At 33.6% G+C, this 24,647-nt stretch overlaps 2 protein-coding genes and 1 pseudogene across 2 annotated transcripts; 2 read left to right on the top strand and 1 right to left on the bottom strand.

Moving 5' to 3' along the window:
* Nucleotides 1-3,807: 3,807 nt before the first annotated feature.
* On the top strand, nt 3,808-5,106 carry LOC124441524 (annotated as a pseudogene).
* A 6,213-nt stretch (nt 5,107-11,319) lies between these two features.
* LOC124441522 (major facilitator superfamily domain-containing protein 9-like) lies at nt 11,320-13,239 on the top strand. Its single transcript, XM_046992002.1, has 3 exons — nt 11,320-11,330; nt 11,608-11,666; nt 12,245-13,239. The coding sequence occupies exons 1-3, from the start codon at nt 11,320-11,322 to the stop codon at nt 13,237-13,239; spliced, it is 1,065 nt and encodes a 354-aa protein (XP_046847958.1).
* Nucleotides 13,240-17,159: 3,920 nt separating this feature from the next.
* LOC124441251 lies at nt 17,160-24,282 on the bottom strand. Its single transcript, XM_046991703.1, has 5 exons — nt 24,206-24,282; nt 22,036-22,207; nt 20,302-20,579; nt 19,030-19,216; nt 17,160-18,480 (listed from the first exon to the last, which is right to left on the bottom strand). The coding sequence occupies exons 1-5, from the start codon at nt 24,243-24,245 to the stop codon at nt 17,532-17,534; spliced, it is 1,626 nt and encodes a 541-aa protein (XP_046847659.1). The 5' UTR covers nt 24,246-24,282; the 3' UTR covers nt 17,160-17,531.
* Nucleotides 24,283-24,647: the final 365 nt, after the last annotated feature.

The raw sequence follows: 24,647 nt of genomic DNA, 5'->3' as shown, positions 1-24,647 counted from the left end.
GAAGTTGATTATTATCAGGTTCATCATCTGTGGTCATGTTATTGCACTGGAAGAGCACATGTCAGTTCATTTAAATCCTGCTTTCAGTCAACGACAATTTTCTACTCAACAAGATCTTTTTCACGTATACAAAAGCAGTTCTAAATTTCCTCTTGCACAAGCCTTGGACCCTAAATTTTTTTCTGGCGCATAACTTTTCCTTTCTTAGCACAGTAAAGCCCTTATCGTAGCATATCGACATTCTGAGCTTTGTGCAATTTTTTAACGAATAAACTTCTCAGAATCATTGAAAATACTTTCTGAAATTCTACCTCCTAATTTTGCCATTCTGACGTTCTTCATGAGAATTTAACTTGGTCTTAATTTACCTACATATAAATGGCAAAAAGCCCCAGAATGTCATTATGTTAGGATAAGAGCCTTACTTGTCTAAGGCACAAAAAGGTGAACAGAAACTCTTTTGTTAAGAACAGAAGCTCTTTTGTTAAGAACAACGTGTGTGAAGAAGATATTTGTATCATTATGACGTCACACACGACGTCATTTGTCTAAACTTTCCTATTAGTTATTTTTGCATTTTTATTGTGTACATGGGTGGAAAATTATCAATGAATCTTATAAAAGCACGTTTGAAATTGTGTGTTTGGGACAAAGGCCTGTGCCAAACGAAATTTAGAATTGCTTTCGTGTGCATGCAAAATGTCTTGTACCGAAGAATATTAATTGTTATTTAAAAGAATATTAAGTTGTTTATCCCAAAACCTAAAACAGATTATTTAAAGCGTTCCTTCTCATACAGTAGACCTTATCTTTGGAAAAGCTAGCCTGAGCCACTTAGGTTATCTTTATATCAATAATATGGGTTCCATAATATTTATAAGAATGTAAATAACAGTTCATTTAGGCAAAACAATTCTTAAGAAAATGATGTTGTTCTTTTACATTTAATGTTCAAACATTGAAGAAGGCTATATTTACTCAGAAATGTTATTTTAATTCGGGTAAGTATCTTTAAGCACAACAAAAATGCAAAAATAGCTAAAAGGAAAGTTTAGACAAATGACGTCATGTGTGACGTCATAATGATACAAATATCTTCTTCACACACATTTTGGTATGCTGGAATTTTCTTCACAAAATTAAGTCTTATTCTTCGTTTAACACAAACATGTATTTTCTTTAGTACTTATAAGATATCAAAATGGCGGGAATGCTAAGCGCAGCCATGAGCGTAACCTGACTGACTTAACATGCCACTTTTTTATATGAAAGTTACTATCCCAGACTTGACATCATACATTTTGTACTCTTGATTAATCAAAAATCATTGAGCTTTGGTTGTTCCCATAGTGTATATAAATATTAGACTCAAAATTTTGAGGTTCGGCTGATTAGCTAGACATGTCTAACACGCGGTTTAGGATGTAGCAAATGAATAAGAAAACAAAATTGTTCTATTTCTTGACAAGAGACATGTCAGAAAAAGAAAGAAATACTGTACATATACATGGCACGGAAATTACTTATAAGTCTTTTAAGATAATATTCAGGACATAAAAACAAAATAATTGATAAATGGACATAAAACATTAAATGATAAATGTAAAATACAATATTACAACGACAGGTAAACTTTAAAATCAACGTACCTTCACAAATTTAGAGAGATTAAAGAAGACTCAACCAACTACATGATGTCATTATTTCTGTTTGATAATAAAGAAATTGGAATGTTCACTAAATTTTTAATACTAATCACCTGCTGTTTTTTTTGTAAAATATTTAATTCTGTTCATAACAGCAGTGACGTAGCCAGACATGAACTTTTGGTGTGGAGGACATACTTTCGAATGCCGAAGACACAAGTCTTTCTCAGGGGGGGGGGATACTCTAGAGTCCTTCAGTATCGAATCCCAAATTTCCAAGTTGTCATTTCGCATTACTCTTATGAATACTTAGACATAATTTCTGCTAAAATGCTTGGATTGAATTTCAAAATTTTTGGGTAAGAAAATTTCGCCTACCATGCGCTTTTTCCTTAAAAAAAAACTTTCAGAGTTTAATAAGGACAATTTTTACAGTCAGTAAACACTAAAAATCAGCATTACTGAAGTAAATTTAATATTTCAAATACCACGCATTAAAATACGTGTGTCCTTTAGAAAGAACTAAGATTCATTGGTTTTATTATGCCAACATAATTCCTTTTGACACTAAATAGTACTTTCAAAAGAAATCAGTGTGGTAAAGCAGAATGTATAAATATGTTCCCTCTTAAATCATGTTAGATTGACACCATGCATAAACATAGGACTTTGCAGCCTTTCTTGGTTCATAGGCAATAAGCAATTGCAATGTGTCATTTAGTAAGAATAATTTCATTGCGTCAAAGTATGCTTGTAGTAGCCACTGAAAATATTATTTTCTGCTTCTAGATTTTATTAAAACTAGAAGCTTTAGTAAACGTACAAGTTGTGGATTAAAGGAGTTAGGATTGGTGGTAGCATAAGCAATCAATAAGATATCGTCCCCTCCCACCCTTTCATAATTTTTACACTAATTTTATCTTTCTGAAAAGGCATTACCTCTGTGCATCAGGAGGGCAAAGCCCCCCTTGTCCGTGCCACTGCAAAACAGCCAGGCGGTAAAATGAGAAATGCAAATTTTATATTTTAGCAATGACCAACATCTATAAAAAGAAAACGTAATTTTAAATTTTTTTAGCAAATTCAATTTTCATTTGATTCAATTTAATAAATCTTGCACATTTAATAATTACTACTATTTGTTTCCATTATTAAATGTCGTGACTTATCTGCAAATTAATTGACATAAACATTATCAACTATATTGACATAGATATTGACATAATATTGACATAGATATTGACATAAACATCATTGTCAGCTAATGTTTATACAACATCTCATGCATGACCAACCTTATTCCATACCACGCATCCATACATAAAACTTAAAAAATACTTATAATATCACAAGGAAGCAACATTGCTTTTGAATTTAGTAATTATAGCAATATTATCTTTCATGCGTTTTACTTCAATAGTTTTACCATTATTCATTTATTACTTTCTCGAACATAGACCGTGAAAAGCACATAGGTCATGGGCGTAGTAAATTCCTCAGTCAGTGTCTTTGTTAGGCCAGTGTGCCTTTGTTTGGAATCTTTGGAGGGTAAAATGCGACAAAATGAATAACAAAAGTAAATCTTTTCTGTATTTTAACGACATTCATGTCAGAAAGTACAAAACTACAGTGCACAATGACATCCATAACTGAAATTCGGTGACGTGTCACTAATTTGACAAATCTTGTTAATTTTGTAGCTTCGCCATACAAATATTTGAAATAATCAATTTGAATGTATTGTTAGTATGGTGAAGCGGAAAATGTCAGTATTTTCCAATAGTAGATAATTCATAATGCATTAGAGCTTGTTTGAAACAAATTTTATCCATATAAAACATACATAACGCGGAAATGGCTTAGGTTATTTATGACAAATTACAATATTCTGGACATAAAGTCAAAATACAATATTACAATAACAGGTAAACATTAAAATCAACATACCTTCACAAGTTCAGAAAGATTAAAGAAGACGCAAACAACTACATGATGTCTTTGCTTTTGCTCGACAATAAAGAAATTGGTAATTTTCCAGTTGCCAGTCTCCGTTAAATTTGCGCGGTTTTTGCAATGCATTCTGGGATCGCCAGGGGACAAACATTGTGTATCTGTATAAAGATATAGTATCTCTTCGTAAAAAGTTTAGATTCAAATTATAATGGGAAAAGGAGATCACTGTGCTGTTTATGGCTGTAATAACGATAGAAGATATCATGAAAAATATATCGTTTCCGATCACGTTGGTATTCTTCGCTTTTTTTCTCCGAAAAACGCGAAAGACAGGATTGCTTGGCAAAAGCTGATCAACAGGAAAAACTTCAAAGTCACTACTAATACGAAGGTTTGTTCTAATCATTTTCTTGCTGTTTATCGATCCGAAGGTGGTCCCAATCAAACTTTGTATCTAAAAGAATACCAATCAAAAGAAACCAGTAAACGATTACCGCCGAAAGATAGAAGCAAATCAAATATTTCGAAAAGAAAGAAACAAAAAATTCTGTGTGAAGGTAGTACTGAGAAAAGCTTTGAGCATGAGAATGGGGGCATTTTTTGCAGCTGAAATCACTTTTCCTGAGCAGTGTACTGAGCCAAAGTCTGTGCACAAAGACAGTCCACAAATGATGATAGCTACAGCTTTGAAAGTGATAAACATGACCTCATTGACTGTTTTGTCCAGGGCGATGTTAAAATGTTGAAAAGAAACTTTTTTATTGAATAAGCTATTAGCCAAAAGAATTGCTACCGCTACACTGGATTGTCACTAGAAAAGTTGAACTTATTTTTCAGTTTGATTAAAGAGAAAGCAACGAGTCTAAGGTATTAGAGAGGTTCTACTGATACAGCCACTGCCCAGCCTATTAAAAGAGGGCATGTCTCAAGAGTATTGACACATTGGGAAGAATTCATTTTTACTCTTGTCAGGACACGAAAAGATTTGATGTCATGTTTTTGGCTGATACATTTTCTGTTTCAGCTAGTCACTTTTCCTGGATTTATATAACTTGTGTTAAATTCCTGTCTAACGAGCTGTCATTCTTTGTGCCTTGGCCAAGAAAGTCTGAAATCAAAGAGAAACTACCTAAGCAATTTCAGAAATTTAAAAACTTAAGGATAATTATTGATTGCACAGAATTTTGTATATAAAAACCCAAAATACTTGAGAGCCAGAAAATCTCATGGAGCAGCTATAAGCATTGGAACACCACTAAACTATTAGTTGGCTTTACCTCAACTGGTATTTTTTCCTTCATCCCACCCCCTTTGGACTGGTTCAGTATCTGACAAGGAAATTGTCACCAACTCTGGTCTCATAAACTTGCTAGAAAAAGGTGATGGTGTCATGGCTGATAAGGGATTCCTTGTTAAAGATCTACTTATGGTGAAGAAAGTTCACCTTATTTCTCCTGCCTGTTGTCATGGAACAAAACTTTCCTTTCGGGGAACAACTCATACTTAGCGTGTTGCATCATTAAGATCTCATGTCAAAAGGTATACAATGAAATTATAGCAATTTCAGATTTTACCAGTAGTTATTCCATTGACGTTAAAACCAGTTTTGGACAACATTTTCTTTCTGTGTGCCGCTATATGTAATTTAGGAAAGCATGCTATAAAGTAGTCCTTACATAATCTAAAATAAATTATACTTAATATTTTTGTTTTGAAAAACTATTATTTGTAAATATAAAATTTTATCATTGCACATATTTCAATAAAAGACTACTAATAATATAATTCTTATAGAAAAGAAACACAGTTTTAAATACATCACTCCAGAAGTCAGCATCAAATGGTAATTGTACTATATCAATTCCTTTTTCTGTAAATACAATAAAATCACATTTGTCGATTTGGCTTATAGCCATACCCATTTGGACTTGAAAGTATTATAAATGGTTCCTGTTCAACACTTTCTTTCCACTATCATTAGTTTTCCCACAAATAGCTGTTGAGAAAAATGCAGATTTGGGATGCATATTCTTGGATGTTAGAGGGCACTTAATTTCAAGTGTCCTTGAGCCACAGCATTCACATTGGCATATTCCATCCAAACTCACTCCCATCCATAAATTTTTGGGGTCAACAAGCAACTCTGGTTCTTCTATTTTAACTTTTTCATGCTTCTTTGTGCGCAGTCTCTTGTAAAGATACAGAGTTCTTTTTCTTTGTCTAGTCCATATTGCATAGCATTTGAGTTTATCAAATTGTTCTTGTCTTCCAAAAAATTACCAACAGTTTTTGTTAAATCAGCTGAAGGGGTGAGTTTTTTGTCTAGTGTAAATAGCTTTGATTTTTTTGCCTGTTACCATAGCATGTCTCATTTTATGCCATTCTTCATTTTTGGATTGTCCTTTTGTTGCAGCTGAAATGAACAATTGTTCTTCTTCAGTGCATTTTAATGCGCTAATGAAGGTATCACAGGCTTTTTTCACTCTTTTTAATCAAATGTTGATTTTCCTTTGCAAATATTTTAGCTTTCTATGTTTCTATGTTAAGACTATTAAGTTTAAAAACAGTTTTCATTTTTTTTTTACTTTGTCTGAATGTGGGCATTCTGGAAGAAAATCCAAAGTACCAGAATTTTCATCAATGTCTCTCAACTTCCTGGCAAATTATACTTTGTCTACTTCACTTATTGTGGTTCTCATACGATTTAGCATTGGGTCAAATGAGTCAACATAAGAGTCGTTGAGAGACACATGTTTCCTTTTCCGTTTGGGTTTCACCGAGTGACAAATTTTCATTTCCAGCAATGGTAAGGGCTTATTTCTTGCTGTTGGCTTTGGTGGACAGTATGTTGGAAGTAAAGTCATTGAAATTATTTCACCTGACAAAAACTCTTCAAGTTCAAACATACAAGTACCCAAGTGCTTGTATCCCTGATCTGAACCACCTTTACATTCACAAAATGCAAAAATCACAGAGCCGTTTGGTGAAAGTATGAACCAGGATCTGTAATCTTTCATGCCTTCTGGTGTTTTGTCCCTTTGTGAGGGTAAAACACTGCCAATGACAATGTGAAACTTGCTATCATCATTGTCATAGACAATAGTTCCACATAAATTCATTACATGACCATTTATAATCATCAAGTGTTCTCCAGGATACCAACATTTCTTTGTCATATTCTGCTTTACTAACTATTAAATGATTGAAAATATCCAACAGTCCAAATGTTGGTAAAGCTGACATGTCATTTGATGTATGGGTCCCTTTAAGTGGATCTTCTATGCGCTTTACAGCAGGAAGTGTCATTTGTTATTGAAGATAATGCTCCAAGGAAACCTTTGAAAAATCACAATCAATTACTAGTTTTGCCTCCTCAGTGGCTTCTGCTAACTTTGTGAGATCGGATTTTAAATAGTTTGTAGTTGGTACACCACGGTCACTGATATACTTTTTCAAATCTTTAACTTTCCAGTCTTTGAAATTATTTCTCTGGTGAAATTGCTCATCCCTGACAACTGTACTAGTGTCAGCATTCTTCGCAATGTTTTCATTTTCAAGCTTTTCTTGTTTGGTTTTACAAAATATTGTGTTTTTTTTAGATAGACAAGATGTGTTTTTGGGTTTGGATTTGCGGGATATTGTTTTAGGTTTTGATGGACAAGGTACAGTTCTAGTTTTGAGTGGAGATGATTGGTCATTAGAAAGAGATGGTTCTTCCTTAAGTTCAAGATCAACCAACACAGGTGGTTGGTATTCATTGGCAGGTATTGGGGCTAGACAACAACTATTGATAGGTTGCGAAAGATTGAAATGGCAAGCAGCTCTGTGAAAGTTACGCAAGACCAAAGTGATTGGACAATCACAGATTCGATCATATTTTAACAATGGACATAAAACCAGGCGAGGAGTGAAATAAAACCATTTCTGCTCAAGCATAGCATAAACACAAATTTCATGCTGCAAGGCGGTGGCACAAGCGTACATATCCACTGTTTCTCTCCACGTACCGGACATAATATTTCGCTTCAGATGCTTTTCCATCGATTCGTATCGAAATAAATACGGTCGAAAAGTAGCCGGATTTTGTATCAAAATATCGTTACACATTTCTCGAATGTGAGCAAAGTTTTCGTCGCTTTAACTGTTTATAGCCAACGCAACTGCTCGATATAAGCAATTGCCGTCTCCACATACTTTTACTTCTTTTCTCCCAACTGGTAACGAATACCCATTAGAACGAATAGTCATTATAATGGAATAGCCATTATAAGGTGCTTTAAATTGAGAATTCTCAGAAATATCACTTTTGACCCTTTGCAGTGACGTCACGCACGCTTTAGCAACTGTTGCTGGGGGAGCACCTGGAGGACAAGCACATGTGCACGCTTTATATGTTAATATGGCTAGTAACATAAAGTCAGCGCTTTCTAGGTCGAAAAAACTTTTTTTGCCTCGATATGTAGAAAATATTCAGTGTAAGGATACTAAAGCGCGTTACAAAATGAAATTAGGACATTGCAATTGAGATGATCCGTACGAAATACCAACAAATTAATGGCTTGACGATATCGATCTGTGGCCTGCTGTAAGCTACATTCATGTTGGCATGTATTTATTATTTTCGGTTAGTCCGTACACGAAAGAGCATTTAAAAAACTATCAGTGTCTTAATAGTTATCAAAATTTTGTGAATGGATGGGTGCGTGAAGTGTTGGTGAAAAAATATGACGATCATTGCTAGCTTATTGCTAAGGTAAATGCTTCGCAGTTGTCACTAAAAACATTGCACATTGGCTGCACTCGCGCTCTAATGATACTGAACGCCTTGTTTCTTTTTTCACTACACCAGGTTAATCACTCTCAAAGAATGTCGGAGAAGCCACTTACTCCTTGGGTTGTTTGCGAAAAGAACAGCAAAGTATTAGCAGCGCACTGCGATTGTATTGCAGGAACAGGTGAAAGCTGCTCTCAGGTCGCTTCAATTCTGTGGGCTGTTGAAGCTGGTGCACGAAAACGAGATTTTCTAACTGTGACTGATAAGAAGGCATACTGGGCCTTCATCAGAATGAGGAAATTAACTATTTACAGTTGCTCTCAGCTTGTAGACATTTAGAGCGTCTAATTGGATTAGCAGGTGGATTAATGTGTTTGGATGGGGTGAAATGCGTTGCCATGGGTTTTGGTGTATTGTGAATATGATCGGTGTTAATATTATGTAATGTTGTAGTTTTTAGTGTAATGTTGTAGTTTTTAGTGTAATGTTGTAGTTTTTAGTGTAATGTTGTAGTTTTGGTGTTGTTTGTAGTTTTTTGTCCTTTTTCTTTAGTTGTGAGTATATGATGGGTATGTCGATATGTCTGTTTATTGTGTCGTTGTCTTTACTGTACCAAGCTTCTTTAAATTCGCGTGCGTGTTTAGTCTGTGCGTCCGAGTACTTTAGTTTCTGTCCATTCGAATGTGTGGTTGTTTCCGTAGGTATGTTCTGCCGGTAGTGAGTTCGGATCTTGTCGTTTTATGGCGTTTTTCTGTTATGTGAGTCTTGTTTCGATTTTCTTTGATGTTTGTCCTTTGTAAACCTCACACCATCAGAAATGCCACCACTTTCCTCGCCAGTATTGAAAACATTAAACTACGACCAGACGAAATCATGATATTCAACGACGTGACATCACTCTTCACATCCATACCACTACAAATAGCCAAACAAATTATAAAGGAACTACTCACAAACGACAAAACTTGGCAAGCTACAACACAACTAGACAAAAATGACATTCTAGACTTACTCAACCTTTGCCTCTCCACTGAATTCTCCTTCCAAAACACATACTACAGACAAATTTCAGGAACACCAATGGGGTCACCACTATCCACCTTCCTTGCAGAAGCCATCATGCAACACCTCGAAACACAATCAGTCACAAAAAACACAGACATCAAACTATGGAGAAGATATGTCGACGACATCTTTGCTCAAATCTTACACACCATAAACAATACCACAAAGAACATAACTATCACTAAAGACAAAGAGCATAATAAACAACTTACTTTCCAGTTAAAGTTACAAAAACATCGAGCAACCCCTTTTGAAGACTTGGCATTTCAGATTCATCATGAACAAGCTGAGTCTAAGAGGGGGGTAATTAGTTCCTGTTGATTCGTAAATGTAGAAAGCATGTACAGTAAAACTATTCTTCTCAGCAATAAATAAAACAATCTAACGAAGAACTAACGCTTATTAGTTCTTCGTTAGATTGTTTTATTTATTGCAACGTGAAATTTGGCGCGCTTTAACTTCACAATGTACGTTTTTAGCTACAGATTATTTTTGCGCATGGAAACGTCACTTTGCAACGCACACCTCATACGTCACAAAAGTTTCCCTTGAACGCCCATCCTCAATCGTCTTAATCTTTACAAAGGAAACTGCACGTACGACGGATATACTTTTCATAAGTGCACGTAATTTCTCAATTACTTATAGTTTTAATTACTACATTCCAATGATCACGTGTTTATCACATGATGCAAAGGAACTCATTTACTGAAGACTAAATTATGTAATATTTTTTTATGTAAAAAATGATCCCTAATCTTTATGATTACATAAAAATGTTTTTCAAACCTGTGTCGTTTGAGAAGTTGAACGAATAGCAAAAGTTTCAAGATAAATTACCGATATAAATTTTCGGATCACAAAGTGTGATCAAATAATGGAATTTAAGGAGTGATTTATTGAAAGTATGATAGATATTTAAAGAGTTTCTCTATGATGTAAAGCATTAAGCCGTATATGAAATCAACATCTGGCTCTTATAACTTAGTGTGAGGAGCAAGTCTCTCTTTTGTCCGCTTTCTTATGTATATTGTTGGATTGAAAAATTAACAAATTCCGAGTACACTAATTTGTGTTGACCTAGGTATTCCAGTTGTTCTATTATTGTTTGCAGTTCTTTATTATAATGCAACTACAAACACATGCTGTAAAATAATATAGGTGTATATCTTAAGTCTGGTGCACAGATTTCGTCTTTGTGAAGCTGTACTCTTAACTGTTGACCCACAAGCTTTTTCTTCAAGCGTGCGAGGGTGTTTCGGAATATTAAAGACACTCATGCATGCTTTTTGAGCCAGTTATGAGTAAATTTCACAGATTTTGTTGTTCGTGTGAACATTTCCGCTGTATAAGTGCATCAAAAAACATTGCCATATCCTGCAACAATATTGCATGTCCTTTGTGTGCGTGTCAGAGAATTGTGATTCTTTGATTTGGTTGCCGTAATAATATTAAAAGGGTGACGTTGTCGATATTTGAAAAATTTATCTCCGTACATATGACGTAAGATGTCGCGAATTTGAGTAACCTTTCAACTATAATTTCAATATAACAATATTGCATCTAAAGTAGCTAGGAAATTCGTTGACAAAAAAATGTTGCTCCCTAATTTCAATGTTTATTTATAGACATTCTATATTTCAAATGCGCATTTTCATTAACTGTATGATTTACCATCAGTAAAATTATTCGTCTTTATATATACCCTGTTTTTGACAAAAAAATAAAAGGTACATTGTAACATCATTCAAGAACTGGCTCATGCTAATTGACACAAGTGCCTGAAAGTAGTAAAATCCTATTACACATTCGAGGAAAAACTTTGCACCCACAGTAACGAGTGAAACTTTTCCATAAGATCTTTACAGCAGAAGATTAACAATGCTTTTGAGGTAAACGAAAAAAAATCATGACAATCATGTTTCTACCTAAGTTTCCTTACGTCTCGCACGAGATGCATGTTGCTTACCAGGAATTTAAGCAGAACTGGCACTGAACGAAATAACTATGTTTTATACTAATGTTTCTTTACAAATGTAGGTTAACAGCACAATAAGATTTTCATTCATTAAATTTCAGTATTTTGCAGGTGCAGTGAGCGACAAGATGAAGAAAAAGACATAGGTATATGTTCCTTTGTCTTTTTTCCTGTTCTAACTTGATTTTTAGGCTTTTCTCAGGTGCGGAGAATCAAAAGATTGCCGTGGTAGAAGAAGCTATGGCTGTAAGTTTGTTTCTTTCTATCATTCATTAAATTATTGCCGTAGTAGAAGAAGCTATGGCTGTAAGTTTGTTTCTTTCTATCATTCATTAAATTATTTTCGGAATAAATATTGACATCTAAAGAAGTGTGACTTCATTTCTCCGGTGTTTGCAGATGATCAATAAAAGATTTTGCTCAGTATGAAAAGTGTGAATATCATAAGCAAAATTGCATGTAAACTCACGCACACAAAGTATTTCAAACATTCCTACTAACTTAGAGAGTTCCCTCGCTCTCTAATTTAGCAAAGAATTTCTGCAATAAAGCTTGATTACTCCAGGCAAAAAGCATATACTAAATGGTCACTTTGCTTTATGAAAATAAGCTTAAAATCACCCAACAATTCTCAAAAATTGTTTTTTTTATGTCATTCAATAATGCATAACAGATCCTATTTCTAAGGCATGTTGTCTCATGTATGTTCATAGTGTATATAGTTTTTAACTTATAACATGGTAAAGTCTTATTTTAGATGTATGCTATTTGGCTGTTATGTAGCTCTGTTATAAAGCATCTTATCTACCAATTTTTAACATCTTATAGGCCTTTTGAAACACAGTCAGTCATCAGCAAAAGCTTATTTATCAGACATCACATTACCTGAAGAAAGATCAGGTGTATTTGGTTGGTTCAATGCATTTGGAAGTTTTGGTTTCATAATCTCACCCATAATTGGTGGTACTGTTGCTATGCACGACAATGGATACTTCAAGGTATCACTTTTGAGCTGTAGCGTGTATTTGTTTGCTATAATATTTGTATGGTTTGTCTTTGATGAAAATAAAATAAAGCTGGAAAACTCCTACATGGATAAAAAAGTTGTGGAAGTGTTGGAGGGTGATGAGAAGGTTAATATGAATCATAACAGACGTAAAAAGTTTGAAATGGAAAGTGACTTGGTTAATGACAAACAGAATGACAAAGAGAAATCATTTTTCTCCAGAATTGTCAATGTTGTTGCTGTTTCATCAATTGTGAGCGTTTTTGACTTGTTGCTGATACGCATCATTATGGCTCTAGGTATGTTAATATATCGTAGTAATTTTACTGCTATGTTGGATTATCGTTATGGTGTAAATGCTAAAACAACAGGCTACATTATATCCTATGGTAGTATTGCTGGAGCAATATCTGGTATGTCAGTGGGCTCTATATATAGTTACATACAAAGTGATGTAAAGATGATGTCAATTGGTGGTATTTTAATGATGTCATCTTTATTTGGGATAGCGATGTCACCAAGTATTTATACAGTACTCATATGTATGATACCATTGGCTCTCTCCAGTGCCATAATGAGAGTTAATTCGTACAATCTAATGTTAAAGCGTGTCAAACCAAAGGAAAAAGGTGCCGTCATGGGTATCGCGGACTCACTGACATCCATTGCAAGAATGTTATCACCAGCTATTGCAGGTTTTGCTGAAGAAGTTAGTGCTATTGGACCATGTTGGATTGCTACACTTTGTGGCTTCATTGGTGTTGTAATTATGTTGAATTTAAAACAGGATGATGATAGACGTGAGAAAATTGAATAATTATAAAATAATGCTGTAGTTAATTTTTCATTTCTAATTTTAAATTTAAACATGGGCATTGTTATCACATTCCAAAGAATAAGATCTCACCACTGAATGCGCTGTACGTTTAATTAATTTATCAAACACTTCATCCACCCACGACTGTAACATAGCTCTATTGTCTAGAAATAACTCATCAAAATTATTTCGCAAAGTTATTTCTTAAATTCTCTTGATGTTGTACAGTTTTCTAATATCTTCATGAATTAGACGTTAATAAATTGAGCTAGTTTCAAAATGAACCAATAATAAGACTCCTAATTTAGCTTTTTCTTGTTTAAAATATTCCAATGTATTTCTTCAGTATAAACATTTAGAAACCGTAAATTTAACTTTGTGTGTGAGAGAGGGGGGCAGTTACTAGCCCGCTGCAACCTTGCCTTAGTTGCTTACCTTGTTAATGTATGTACTGAACAAATAGGACCGCAAGAACGTCGCGCAAAGTGTATTTAATTGATGAAAAAATCTGTAATAGTGGATGGACAGCCTATGGATTTTCCATACCTTATTAAACTACGGAACTTGAACATTGTTATTTTCAAATAATTTCGTTTCAATTTTATCGATTGTCCGTTAAAATCTTTTCCTTTTTTTTTGTAATTTCCCATTTTACTGTCAACTGATTGCAGATTTTTTTTAGTAATTGCAATATTAACATGGTCAGGTCCAAATGCTTTTGTTCCAATTTCCATCGCCACTCATAAAAATCTTTTGCTTTTTCGTACTCTCCCATATCTCTGTAAACCGAACCCAGATTGTTGTACGCTGTCGCAATATTAACATCGTCAGGTCCAAATGCTTTCGTTTCAATGTCTATCGCTCGTTCGTAAAAATCTTTTGCTTTTTCGTACTCTCTCATATTTTTGTAAACTGAACCCGGATTATTGTACTGGGATGCTGTTCTCTATCAAATTGTTATTAGCTGTCTAACGTAGTCAGAATAAATTTGAGAGCTTCAAACTATGTAATATGCAAGTCTCCAAATCAGAGTTTTCATCAACAAGCGTGTGATTATTTAAACAAAAATCAAGTTTATAGTCTTTTCGATGGTCTTTTCTGGCCGCCATTACTGTGACCCCGCGCTTACTATTCCTTTTCATTATATATAAAGTTCAGATGAAAATTAAGATCGATGGAAGCATAAATATTTTAGTGTTCTAATACATCAAAGATAATCAGTTTTATGGAGCAATTGAAATTTCTCAACCAATAGTGTGCTCATATTCCATAAAGGATGTTCTAAGGTATCTATGAAAACAGTGAAAACATAAAAAGAAAGTAAATAAAAGCTACTCAAGTTTTTGCATGAATTGCCCAGTGGGATTTCTCAAGCTCCATAAATGTTTTTCTGAATTCAAGAACTTTCAGTTCTTTTCATGTTTCCTACATAACTTAAAACTTCCCACAAATCACCGATTTTACAAAAGGGGAGGGTAGCTGCCTCACGCCAGTTAACCATGATTTCTGCCACTGTATACAATGAACGAGAAAAGATATAATATAATCTCTTAATGCTTGGCATTCATAGACGCGATAAAAGTTGCCAGAGAATTTAATTAGCATGATTACGAATGATAGCTTTTTGGGAAAATTATGGACAAGCATGTTTTTCAATAAATTTGAGACATTTTGTTCAGAAATTATTTTAGAATTGAGAAATTATTTCATGTCTATTATTAGCTCAGAAAACAGACAGTAGATTAAAATTATAAATTGTATTTTCTAGTTTTATTAGAACGTGTAAAATATATCGTACAGAAACTGCCAAAAGGGAAAAAAGTGTTTTGACATTGGGTTAGAGACACACACAAAAAACAGTATTTACACTATATAAATAGTGAATCACTTAAAACATATAATTTATGAATGCTGTAGTCTTATTTCATTTTGTTCATTTATCTTTCGAGTTAACAACCACATAACTGTAGGACCAATGGGTTTGTCAGACGACATGCGAGGAGTAAGGAAGTAAAACATTTACGATTTATGGTTAATGAGTTCACGGGTCTTGATTTGTGTTCACAGCAACAGTATTAAGTTGGTTCATTGTGGGTTTACAAACACTTCACTATTTGTGAGTAAATGTCAAATTTGTTATTTATCCATAACATATATTTCGATTCCAAATTTTTATGTAATTTAACTAATACCTCATTTTTTGTAAGAATCATACCTCGGTTGCGTAAGAATTCGTGGAACAGTGTGTCAGCAATTTAAATTTTAAAATCATTTTGGAGCTCATAGATACAAGCAACATAATAGTAAAGTAAAGTTTCTGTATATATGAATATAGCCTTTGGAATCACATCGTCTCTTTTAGTTGCTTTCATCAAACCTCCTTTGGGTTGAGAAACGCTTGTTTTTCACAAAAACCAATCTATAGTTGTTAACATTTTGTCATATTTTACAGATAGAATTGTGTTTACACTGCATATTTAAAAAAATTGAATTTTATTTAAATAATCATGTACCAAAGCTAATCGTAAAATTGTATTTTATGGGTGAAATTTATCACAAAAAATCTTCAATCTTCCCAGTGTTGTAGAGTATGTTATCCATTGTATGTTTTATATTGTAAATTGTAACTGATAGTTTCTCACTTATTGTAACATTTGTATTTTGTAAAACCTGAACCAATCATTTTTTTATCTGACATGTTGGTGTTTCAATGAACTATAAATTTTGACGTTCTGTAAGCCTTTCAAAAAATATTCAGTCATCGGCAAAGGTTATTTATCAGACATCACATTATCTATCAAAGACAGTATTGTGTCTATTAGCTTTAAAAACAGTTCTTTTAGAATTGTTGGGTTAGTGCTGTGGTTTTAAACAGTTCTTTTAAGAGCTTTTGCGTTATTATTTTAAACATTCGCCATGGTATTTGCTGTTCTCAAAAAATATTTTACATTTGTCACCAAGATAAAGGCTCTGTTTTACTAATGATAGGTTTATAATATGAATCAGAGGCTTAGAAATAAACATCGAGCCATCCTTAAGTAATCGTGAGGGTATTCCATCGAGACCTGTACCTTTTGTTGAACTTCAAATTTTTATTAAGTGTTTAAAAACTGTGGGGACTGAGACGTGATGAAAAGTAAATTCACAACCAAAATCAAATTTATCTGGAATAGGTTGACTCCAGGTGCAATCTTTTATCTTAAAGTATTTTAATTTTGAAAAACTTGCAATTGTTGAAAAATATCAGCAAAATCACTAACAATCAGGTGTTTATGGCTTGTCGTTTTTCCTTTATTTGAAATGATGTACAGGTACTTGTATAGGGGTTCTTTGACCGCACTTCTTTTCCTTTCAACCATCAACTGAAATCTGCTGAAAACACCTACTTTAAAAACCTACTTGATGAGAATGCGTCATCTCAAGAGAATTTCTGTAAGGGCATCAAACAATTGTTTCCATCAAAAAACCCCGATCCAAGTATTTGTACATTGTTTCAAATAAACGTAAAATAACAGGAAGAGGGCATAGGTAGCAAAGTCCTTTTGACACAAGTGTGTCTTGTTAAAATTTTGCACGCAATACTATAACTGAGACAAAAGAAACATCAACACAAAATGTGCTCTGTTAATGTGACGCTGTTGTGATAGCAAGATAAACATCGTACTAGATACAGTAATTATTAATCATTAATAGCATTCTACGCTTTTTACTGACACATAAATTAGAAATTTTAATGAAATATATACGTTTGCGGTTTAATAAAAAACAGGGAAGGAATTCTTCCTATTTTTTTGCAAAATTGAAGTTTTTTTTTGCCAGTGTTGCATAGGAAAAGAAAGCTCACGAAATGTGTCTTACTTTACTACTATATAACAGCATTTTATGTTTGTTTTCAAAATATTACAAACGTTACAAGAAACTAAAATGAAGCAAGCCCGTTTTTATTCATGCAATTAAAATATTTATATAGCTTTTTAAAAAACTTGCATTGTGTAGTTTCTAGTAAAAATTCGAAAGTCGAACTCTGTTACTCTGTATCGTTTTGTTACTCTCTATCGCTTCAACATAGCCTCGTAATGCGCCCAAATTCATCCAAAAAACAGTATTTGCTTTTTTGTTTTTATTCTTTACCAGTATGAACCAGTACTCAATGATTTGCTTTAGATTTCAATCACTCAGGAGATATCTATTACTGCTTTTAATATGAAGTGCAGTCTACCATGCAACATGCTATAGATAGCTTTATAATTGAATGAAATATAATTAAAAATAAGAAGATTTTTTAGCTACAATCAAACATCATTCGCACATTCATGGAAACAGCCACAGTTCTCTTCACCAAATAACTTTTCTAAAGCTGTATCTAGTTTGAAACATAAGAAGTACTCATACTCAGGGTAGCATATCTCATCATAAAAATACGCACCAACACCATAACAAAAAGGAATTCTTCTACCATCTTCATCATGGAAATATAACAGCACACCTGACTCACCCCTTTCTAGGAAAGTTTCATCGCACTGCACCAAAACAGCATCATCAATATCAATCCCGATTTCAGGATCATAACAGGAATAAGAATCATCAACAATTTCTCCTTTCACACGCCTATTGCCATATTTTTTCACTTCAACTAGCTCACGTGCTATGTTAACTCGTTCGTGCAGCTCCTCCCATACACCATTCCAAGTTGGGTTTTGTATTCCTCTTCGTCTACAATCCATTGCTTCGAGAACATTTTCATTGACTTTTATTGACAAAATGTCCGTATTCTTTTCTAAATTATAGCTGTTGAAATGCCCTAATGGACTTGGAGGTGATGTGTAGTTGTATTGATTTGAATTTAAATGTAATTCAAATTGATTTGGGTCATTTCTGTTGTGATTTTGCATTTCATATAATGTGTCAACACCATCTCCGTTGTAACACACATGGCAACATGTCAACGCGTAATGTTTCCCGTTGTGACAACAGAACATTGTTAATGTGCCACTTGGAACTGTCTGATTGTTACTTCCTACTTCAATCTTTGATAGCAGTTGAAGCTTCGGTCTCGTGGAAGGTTTCGGACGAAATTCAAAATACCTCAAAGCATAAGGTTCAAAATTCTTATTTATTTCATTTTTCAATACATCTTCATCAAAACCTCCATTCTTATAATCAACTGTGATAAACAAATGTAAATATGGTATCTTCTCGTTTGGACCGACTTTTCCATACTCTCCCCGCATCCAAGGTAAACTGTAAAATAAAAAAGTGAAATGTTTAAAAAATAGCAATCATATATGTGTAATCGAATTGTAATAGTGAACATTGGGGGAGGGGGAGAACGTCATCAATTCTTGTTGATCGTACTTGTGCTTAATTTTACGGTAAAATACGTAATATTATTAATAACATGGCTGCGTCGAGATCTTCTGTTATCACAGGGACAGCTACTGATGTATTATCCCCTTAAACATACCATGAGGGACGTTTAGACAAAATATGCCCCATCAATATTAAAACCAGTGCTCCTTGTTTCCACATTTTAATCTCAATGCCTGTAGAATATATGCTGCTCCACAATTTATGTCGTTGAGTGGTAACAGATGCTTGTCTTTTCTTTGCATTGGCAACTTCCTTGTCACTTACTTATGAAAACCGGTAATAAACCATGAACTACTTTGCCGGACAAAAATTAAAAACTGCTATACAAAATTTAGTTTCAAGTTGTTGATTGAGGCTATGATTGAATTCATCCTTATGTATCATCTTTTTAGACCTAAATAACTGTAGAGAAAAGTTCACCTTTTGAGCTTCATACGCACATCTTTTCGAATGGCAAATCTTTTATCAAGAAACATTTCTTCAAATAAACGATCATCATTGGATTTATGACGAGAGTACTTCTTTGACGTACTATAACCCGGGTTAACATCGATGGAACTTTCTTCGTTAGAATCGTCTTTAAAACTGGCATAGTGATCAGGAAGACCTGAAAAAAACATAACATATAACTTAAAATAATTAAATTACTGAATTTGTAAACATATTTGTTAGTTCTGGCGAACCATGGTACGGATTGTTCAATTGACAATCTGAACAAACGTACACCAACACATGCTTTACGTACAACACAATTTAACAAAAGATGGAGTCGCATGGTGCTGCCCACCAAGTCACAAAGTACATTGTGACCCAACGACGCTTTACGACTTACAATTTAAATCAACCTTTAAAATGTCTTATATACATTTATGATTAAAGCTTTATTTTCAAAACACATGCATATCATTAGGTTTCATATCGCTATTTTATTTAAGGGAGCCTGGCATTTCACCCTGCTTCTTTTGCTTGCTTTTTGGACAAACCTTTTGTTATCCGTCTTTATGAGCTTAGTGCACACGCATATAATTTGCAAACCTCAGAGGAAACTTGCTGACGAATATTGATGTATAAGCTAACAAGTGAAGTAATGTACATATATACGACTGCCAAAAAGGCAAGCCTGCTTCCGAATCATAACATGACATCGTCAAGAGAACGTACTTATTAAACATCAAATCAACTTTATACTATGACAACATCAACATAAGTTGTTGCTTATCTAAAAATCGTACCCAAGAGCTGTATCACCTGTGGGCTATTCTATGCTGTTTTTCATTAACACTCCGGAATCTACCTTACTCAGAAAAGGATGCTCGCATTTAGTGGTGACAACGTTCTTTAGAGCATCTGTGTCTAAGCTGACGTCCGAAATATTTCTATACTTCCTTCTCCAAATCTTTGCTTATCTTCAATTAATTCCCATTTTGTTTCCAGTCGGGCTCTATGATGCCATTTAGAATGCAAAAAATCTTTTTATCATCAACTACTTCAATCTCATAAGGTCAGTGGTTTGTTAAATGTTTATTTTTTTAATGTGTATAATGCGTGAAAAGCAACAAGCTTCTGTTTTTATCTATTGTTTTATCTCTTTGAGTTCTTGCAAAAAATATAAAATTTGTACCAGATCGTCACCGTTTTAACATATCAAAGCGTATTGTTTCTTATCTTTGTTACAAAACATTGCAACAGTACCTTTTGCCTTTGTTTCACATTCATCTTCAATATTTCCTCTCGTGGGATTTGGATCTTTCTCCCTTTTTATGACTTTTATATCTGATGACCAACGAAATTGCGATTTCTCCTGTGGTTCCGGTATAAATTCAAAGTAATGAGAAGCTTTCCATCCAAAAGTTTCATCAATTTCTTTTCTTAATGCATCTTCATCATTTTGTCTTTCTGCTGCTACAGTCACAAACAAAGAAAGACGAGGTTTCCACCGTACACCATATCCACCACAAATCCAAGAAAAACTATAAAATATTATTTTCAAAGTCAAACAAATATTGAAAACAATTAATTTTAATACATAGTCTACCATGTTAAATGAATATTAATTTCATATTCATGATACAATAAATCAAAGTAGCGTCGTTCAGAGGTTACTATAGCATTGGACAATTTTGGTACTGATATTATAGCAGTAAACTTAATTCAACAAGTCGCTTATGTAGACTCTGTATAATAAACAGAGTATCTTTACCGTTTAGTTTGGTACGTCTTTTGTACAGCTAATAATGAAATTTTGAAAATGCAAAATGTTTTACCAGTGAAAATACCGTTGTTAAAAGTCCTTCAAAACAGGCTTTGTCTACGAAGAATTTATCGGAGAACAATTCATTCACTTTGAGTAAAAATATGGACTGTTTTGCACAAGCTATCAAAATTTTAAGCAATTTGGGGCAAGCGCTGGCCATTGCCAGTTCTTTAAAACTTGATTTTTTTTGCGTTTTTGACTTTTAAAACAAAGTTTAATCACATCATCCCAAATTAATTATATGCATTTCGGAATTTGTCATAAAGTACAATATGAAATTAGCAAGCCAGTTACCATTGGTATGAATGTTGTAGATAATAAAACTTAGCTAGTGTGAAAAGCGAAAACGCGAAGAAATTTTAAAGCGAAAAACTGCAAAAATTACTCAAATTTCCTTTAAATTCATTAAATTGATAAAAAAAAAATAAAATTAACGACAAGCCCGGTCATGTTGTCACAAAAGTGTCTGTTTCTCTTTTCCTTGACTGTTTTTCAGTTTTTCAACCTTTTTTCATTCATATCTATGAGTTCAAAGCCACAAAAAGTTCAATATATTTACAGGGGAAGATTTTCTGGGGGTTAGGGGTGGGGTGGGGGTTAGCAATCATTTATGTGTAATTGAATTGTAAATAGTGAATATCGGCGGGGGGAGGGGGAGAGAGTAATGAAATCTTAATTTTTCGTTAAAATACGTAATATTATTAATAACATGGTTGCCTCGAGACCTTCTGTTATCACAGGGACAGCTTTTGATGTAATATATTATCATATCAAATATCATCCAAAATCCACGTGACCATACAAGCTTTTACAATATGAGTTTAATGAAAACCGTTACTATTCAGTCTAAAACAAAACCCGTCAATAGTTGATTGTTTACGAAATTAATATGTTAACCTGGGTATAAGAAATTCAATGCACCTAGCGAGTAGGTTTAAATTTAATCCTTGTTTTAACACTAACCGAAGTTTGAGCAACGTAAATTAAACCATAATAAACCTACTTGTCTATCAAGTGGTAGTGAAAATTTTTCGAGTTTGCAAATTTTTTGTTTTTAATAAAAACCGATGATGTCATCAACAATAAAACGTAAATTTTTGCTTAGTGTGCGCACTTATCTTAACGAAATATTAAATTTAGAGGAAGTGTAGAAACGATTTATCGAGACTTACCTCTTTAATTTGTCAAGAATCTCATCTCGAATATCGTTATGTTCGTTAAGAAAATTTTTGATAAAGAAATCATCATTGTTCTTTACATCGTCAATGGGAGGTACATAATGCTTCTTCACGGTATCAACTGTGAGATCTAAATCTTTCGTTGCTTTTATGGAAAAATCCATGTCTATAACAACAATTGTAATGATTATTAGTTGGTAAACAATTTACGAGGATTACCTAATCAGTAAAGTAGCGATGTCAAACATGCATACATGATTTTTCACAAAAGCAATTTTATTTAAAGCTGACGAATTAAGGTTCAAGTTAATTTGAAAAATACAATTTGATACATTGATGATGTTTGCGTTAAACACTGAATGTTTTGACGCATACTCAAAAAGTTCATAAAAAATTTTAAAACGTGAAATCTTCTTATTTCATTTCTTGAAACTAACGTTTTCTCTGCATTTTACTCATCATTTTGAGCTGTCGCACACTGAATTTGGTCGACAGGAAAGCATTGAAATTTGCGTTTGAATATGGCATATTTCCTTGTTTTAATGCGAACTTTAATTTCAGCCCCTGACTTCATTTAAAGGACGGAAGAAAAATTTTAAAGCTATTAAGTTAATAAAAATATATAGGAACCAGAACATTTCCAAAATGAGTTTTACATTTTTTTATGAGTTTTCTTTGCAAAAATCGAGTATAGTTGGTGAAAAAGAGTAATAAGAATAAATAAACAACATATACAAGCCGTTATATTTTATAAACTTCTAAAATAAACTTATAATTCTCGATGAACTGGGTGCCGCATCCTTGCACAGTCTTTAGTTTAATACACGCGCAATGCATGTTGTCAGAAACCAACTGCAATTCGCTTAGTTCCAGTCTACTATAGTTTTATAAACTTCTCAATAAGACTCATAATTCTCGAAGAAATGGGTGCCTTCCTTTACGTAGTCTGTGGTTTTGTAACCCATGCAATATCAAAATGCACATAAAATAAGGAGAATTTTTTTACCAAGCTAGTAACGTAACGATACACTGGAAGTAAAAATATGGCGATTACGCAAAATTCGGCAAAAAAATCGTCAATGAGGACAATATTGTGTTGCTGGTTGGCCAAACGGGAAAAAGTTGTACAAACAGTAAACACAGCGAAGGTGTCTCAGTACATCGTTTTCCCCTGATAGACAAGGAGAGGCTGAGTATATGAACAAAAGTGGTGAGGAGACATCGACTAAAATTGTTTCTCAGCAGTACTCAAGCCGTATTATGTTCAATGCATTTCGCTGATTCTGCATTCACCGCAAACGCAGCATTCAAAATTATTAAAAGTACGAGACGACAAACGACAGTTGGATAGTGGCTAAATTAACAATTGATTTAGCTACTATTGTATCCTCAACGACGGAGTTCGAAAGTAAATTTTCATTTGCTATATCAGAGTTTTCAGTATCCGAACCGCATTCGCTTTTACTGCTTGATTTCAGTCAAACAGTCAGGAAAAAAGATTCGATTTAGTGGGATGTACAGACATTTTGTTATATAAAAAATGATGATAGACAGGCTTCATTGAAAGAGCAATCGCACTTAAGTGAAAAAAATAGTTGAATATACAAATACTTCCCCCGTCCGATTTGGCGTAAAGAGTTTAACATTTTACCCCTGATACCAAGAGCTTTTATTAATGAAAATATTAAAATAATTTGATGATTAGAAATCACAGGCAAGCATCAAAAAACTCCGCATTTGTTTTATACTGGTGAAGAAACAAAACAGTTCGATTGTACTGATACAAAAAATGCAACAAGAGCTTATTTGTCAGCAAAATGTAGCTAACTATAAAAAAAATTGATCACGTGTTTTGATAGCAGAAACTATGAGGTTCAAGCTAATATTTTTCATATTTTCAAAAACATCCGTTTTAACAGTTTTCAAAAACTTCAGAAACACTTAGCTAATACACCATGACGAATAAGCTGTTCCGCGCAATGTTTAAGTTTTCGACAACAGCTACGTCTTTGTTTCACTGTAGTTTCACGTTTTCATTTTTTAAAAAGTCATTTGTTTTCATTTTTTAAAAAATCATTAAATCATATTTTCAAATTTCAGTGGAAAATAGCACGAAATCATCAGATTTTATCATTATCACTCGTCTTACTTATGTTGCACTTACTTTCCTCATTAGCACCAATTACATTGCTTGAAAATTTCATCGCTTGCTTAAAACAATCTTTTGCTTTTTCGTACTCTGTCATTATAGTAAACTGAACTCAGATTGTTGTACGTTGTCGCAATATTAACATGGTCAGGTCCAAATGCTTTATTTTTAATTTCTATCCCTCGTTCATAAAAATCTTTTGGTTTTTCGTACTCTCCCATGTCTTTGTAAACCGAACCGAAATTCATTCATTCCATGGATACTTGCTTTGGTCTATCTTGTAAAAAGTTGGCAGGGAATAGTTTTGCCGTCCCAAACCATGGCTGACTTAAGATACTGATCAGGATGAAGTAGATGATTTTGTTGATCATTATAACAAGTCTAATAACAAAGTAGGAGAGGTAATTATTGCATCATGAAGGACTTTGAAGCCCATTCAAAAGTATTCTGGGAAGGG

The sequence above is a fragment of the Xenia sp. Carnegie-2017 genome, unplaced genomic scaffold (assembly GCF_021976095.1).
Source record: "Xenia sp. Carnegie-2017 unplaced genomic scaffold, XeniaSp_v1 HiC_scaffold_20, whole genome shotgun sequence".
Classification (NCBI taxonomy): domain Eukaryota; kingdom Metazoa; phylum Cnidaria; class Anthozoa; order Malacalcyonacea; family Xeniidae; genus Xenia; species Xenia sp. Carnegie-2017.
This window is presented reverse-complemented; position numbering and strand designations above follow the sequence as displayed.

Excerpts from the sequence above, each read along its gene's own strand:
- LOC124441522 (XM_046992002.1), top strand. Across the intron at positions 11,667-12,244 it reads AGAAGAAGCTATGGCTGTAA|GCCTTTTGAAACACAGTCAG; the intron begins GTTTGTTTCTTT and ends AACATCTTATAG.
- LOC124441251 (XM_046991703.1), bottom strand. The coding sequence starts at position 24,245 with ATGAAATTTTCAAGCAATGTAATTGGTGCTAATGAGGAAA. Across the intron at positions 20,580-22,035 it reads ATTCTTGACAAATTAAAGAG|TTTTTCTTGGATTTGTGGTG; the intron begins GTAAGTCTCGAT and ends AATATTTTATAG. Across the intron at positions 18,481-19,029 it reads GTGCGTATGAAGCTCAAAAG|TTTACCTTGGATGCGGGGAG; the intron begins GTGAACTTTTCT and ends TTTATTTTACAG.